The following is a 3,681-nucleotide window of genomic DNA, read 5'->3' as shown; positions in this document are numbered from 1 at the left end:
ATATTTGTACCATCTAAGTCATATTTGATAATAGATCTACTCCCCATAATAGTGATCATGATAGTAATCGCCTCAACTTAATCACTCGAATTAATATCCAAAAATGGCATTCAAAAATCAAATTAGTTATTAATAATTTTGGATTAGAAGTCATACCATTAATTGATATTGGTGCTGATTTAAATTGCATCTAAGAATGTTTAATTCCTACTAAATATTATCACAAAACTACTGAACAATTAAGCTCTGTTAATGAAAGTCAAATGCATATTAAATATAAATATACTTAAAAAATTAAAAAAATTGTTTAAAATATTAAAAAAATTTAATAAAAATACAAAAATAAGAAAGTAAAATTATCTTAAAAGTGTTTTTGAAAAAATGAACTAAGCAAATTATTTTTTGTTACAAAAATAATTGCATTCGAAAGCCAAAGATGACAGCCATGTCTTATCGAGATCATCCATAAACAAGATTAAACCGCAACATAATAATCTTGCTCATGAACAAATCCAGTGAAACCAGTAAAACCAGCATGACCAACCACCACTTCCTTCTTTTTTGCTGCCCAGCCTAAGGCCACGTCAACCCCACTCTAGAGCTCGTCAAGCTCCTCCTCACCCACGGCGGCGGCGCCACCGTCACCTTCGCCACCACCGTCCGCGGCCTCCGCTGTATCACCACCACTCTGCCCACCCTCCCCGGCCTCTCCTACGCATCCTTCTCCGACGGCTTCGACGACGGCGATCACCCCACCACCGATCCCACCCGAGCCATGTCCGAGTTCAAGCGAGTCGACTCCCAAACCCTAACTCACCTCCTCACCACTCTCTCTCACGGAGGCTCTCCGGTGACCTTCATCATCTACACCATCCTCCTCCCCTGGGCCGCCGCCGTGGCACGTGACATGCACGTGGCCTCCGCTTTCTTCTCCATTCAGTTCGCCACTACTGGGAGCTTCTATTTACACACACCCATTCCGCTCTTTACACATGTTTTTTAATAAATAATTGGTTCGAAAGTAGATTTTTGAAAATGAGCAATTGGTTCGAAAGTAGCTTTTCGAAAATAAACAATTGGTTTAGAAGTAGACTTCCGAATTTTTATTATTTTTTCGACATTCAACTTCCGAATGTGTTTATTTGATGGCTATAATAATAATTTCACTTGAAAAAAAATTTATAATAAAAATAATTTTTATGAAGTGTGTGCAAAGAGGGAGGGTGAATGTGTGAATAGAATCTCCCGCCACTACTTTCGCTATATTTCACACCTACTTCAACAACCCTTTGATTTCCATTAAATTACCTGGACTGCCATTGTTTTCAAGCGACAACGTACCTTTGTTTCTCTTACCTGAGAGTCCACACAGTTCTGTGATACCTACAATCAAAGCACACATACAAACCCTAAAAGAAGACCCCAATCCATTGATTCTCGTAAACACATTCGATGCTTTTGAACAAGACTCAATCAGAGCCATTGCTAACATGAAGGTCATTGCAATCGGACCGTTAATTCAATCCAAAAATTCAATTAAAATCGACTTGTTTGAGCGATCTGGAGAGGACTATATTCAATGGTTGGATTCAAAACCCGAGTGCTCGGTCGTTTACGTGCCGTTTGGAAGCCTGGTGGTGCTGGAGAAGCCGCAAATCGATGAGATTTTAAAGGGTCTGGTGCAAAGTTGCCGCCATTCTTGTGGGTTATCAGATCAGAAGAATTGATTAAAAATTGATTTTTTTGATTTTTGTATTTTTTTGTTTTTAGTGAATATTTTTTAAATTTTAAATATTTTTTTTTATTTTTTTAGATGCACCTTACTTAGATGTATCTAAAAAGTAAAAAATTTGTGAAGAAATATTTTAAAAAATTAATAAATACATAAAAATACAAAAAATGTACTGAATTCTTATATTTGTTTTTGTATTTTTGGTATTTAGTGAATTTTTAAAAGATTTTTTTTACAATTTTTTTACTTTTTAGGTGTATTTATGTTAAGTGTGTCTAAAAGGTAAAAAAATTACTTAAAATATTAAAAAATTCAATAAAAACAAAAAAACACGGAAAATAAGAAAATAGAATTTTTTGAAAAGTGGAAACAAGCAAGTTCAATGAGGCTGAGTTGGGTACATGAAATGGGTTGATAGTGTCGTGGTGTTCGTAATTGGAGGTGTTGGGACACCGTTCAATTGGGTGTTTTGTGACGCATTGTGGTTGGAATTCGACGGTGGAGAGTGTGGTTGCGGGTGTGGCGATGGTGGGGTGTCCGGTATTTTCGGATCAGATGATGAATGCAAAGATGGTGGAGGAGGTGTGGGGGGTAGGGGTGAGAGCGGTGGTGAATGAAGAGAAAGTGGTGGAGAGGGGGGAGATTGAGAGGTGTTTGGATGTGGTGATGGGAGGGGGAGAGGGGGGAGAGGAGATTAGAAGGAATGTTGTGAAATGGAAAGGGTTTGCTTTGGAGGCTATCAAGGAGGGTGGTTCTTCACAGAATAATTTCAAATAGTTTTTGGAAAGATTAGGGTGAAATTATTGTATTGTATTGCATTGTATTGAATCACTGGTTATCAGTGTACACTTCCCTTCTTTCCTATTGTATTGAATCACTAGTTGTCTGTCACGACCCAAACTTGGCCCTATGGGTTTAGCACCGTAACCGGCCAGTAATCCGAGATTACCGAAGGCCTGCAGAACAGTAATACAGTAAAACAGAGTACAGGGCCTGGCGGAAGCCAATACAGTAAATAAATAGTGTCCATTGAGCTGTGACAGTCTGTATGCAAAAAGGCTTTTCATACATTCACACATAAACAGTACAGAACAGTATGTACAATATTCACATCCATTCAACTAGGGACTCAACCCTACAGAACAGTACAGAAAACATTCCGTCTGTACAAAACAGTACGGTCTATACAAAACAGTAAAACAGTACAGAAGGGGGAAAAACAGACAAAACACCCCCAAGCCATAGCATGGCAACTCGGAACCTCGCAGTGAGGCACAAAGGCTGGCTTGACAAAACTGGAGTAACCCTGACGCCTCTAGCTGCGGTCTGGTGCCTGTACACCTACATATATATATGAGCAGTGAGCTAAAGCCCAGTGAATAACATAAAGCGTAAAGGGGTTTAGAATGAATGTCCTTACAGTAATGAAAACAGTTCAATTCAATCAGTATTTCGGTCATTCAGTACAGTAAACAGTCATATGTGGTACATCCATTAGCATAACAGTAACAGTAGGTCTTGAAAGACCGAACAGTAATGATGGCCATCAGTCAGTAAACAGTAGTGGTTCCACGAGGGAACCGACAGAGATCTCTGTAACAGTAACAGTAACAGTAAACAGTAGGTGCTAAGGATGCCACAGTACAGTTCAGAAATAAAGGACATACATTCATTCAGTTAACAGTAATCAGTTCAGAAAACAGTACAGTTCAGTTGTTCAGAAAATAATCATTTGTGAACATATCTTTACACAATCGTTACTCACAGAGTTTGGGCTACAGTAGGCTAGAGCGTGTCTCCCCAGTTGCCAACCCTACACAGTTAACAGATTGAACACACTAAGCTACACAGTTGGGAAATATCATAACTTAATCCCTAATTTGCCTTGGTGTGTTCTACAACGATATCCTCATCTAAATGTCTTAAACTAGGCCTAAGAATGCCTAGGA

General features: G+C 38.7%; 1 protein-coding gene across 1 annotated transcript; it reads left to right on the top strand.

Annotated features, from left to right (window-relative positions):
• Positions 1-535: 535 nt before the first annotated feature.
• Positions 536-2,600, top strand: LOC114322759 (UDP-glycosyltransferase 75C1). The gene is given in 4 exon segments (XM_082877067.1): positions 536-941; positions 1,246-1,689; positions 1,692-1,736; positions 2,115-2,600. Coding segments are annotated over 4 exon segments (1,311 nt in total). The 3' UTR covers positions 2,531-2,600.
• Positions 2,601-3,681: the final 1,081 nt, after the last annotated feature.

Source organism: Camellia sinensis, chromosome 7 (genome assembly GCF_055761805.1).
Source record: "Camellia sinensis isolate YWXY chromosome 7, ASM5576180v1, whole genome shotgun sequence".
Classification (NCBI taxonomy): domain Eukaryota; kingdom Viridiplantae; phylum Streptophyta; class Magnoliopsida; order Ericales; family Theaceae; genus Camellia; species Camellia sinensis.
The sequence above is the reverse complement of the archived record's forward strand: the minus strand, read 5'-3'. Positions and strand labels throughout refer to the sequence as shown.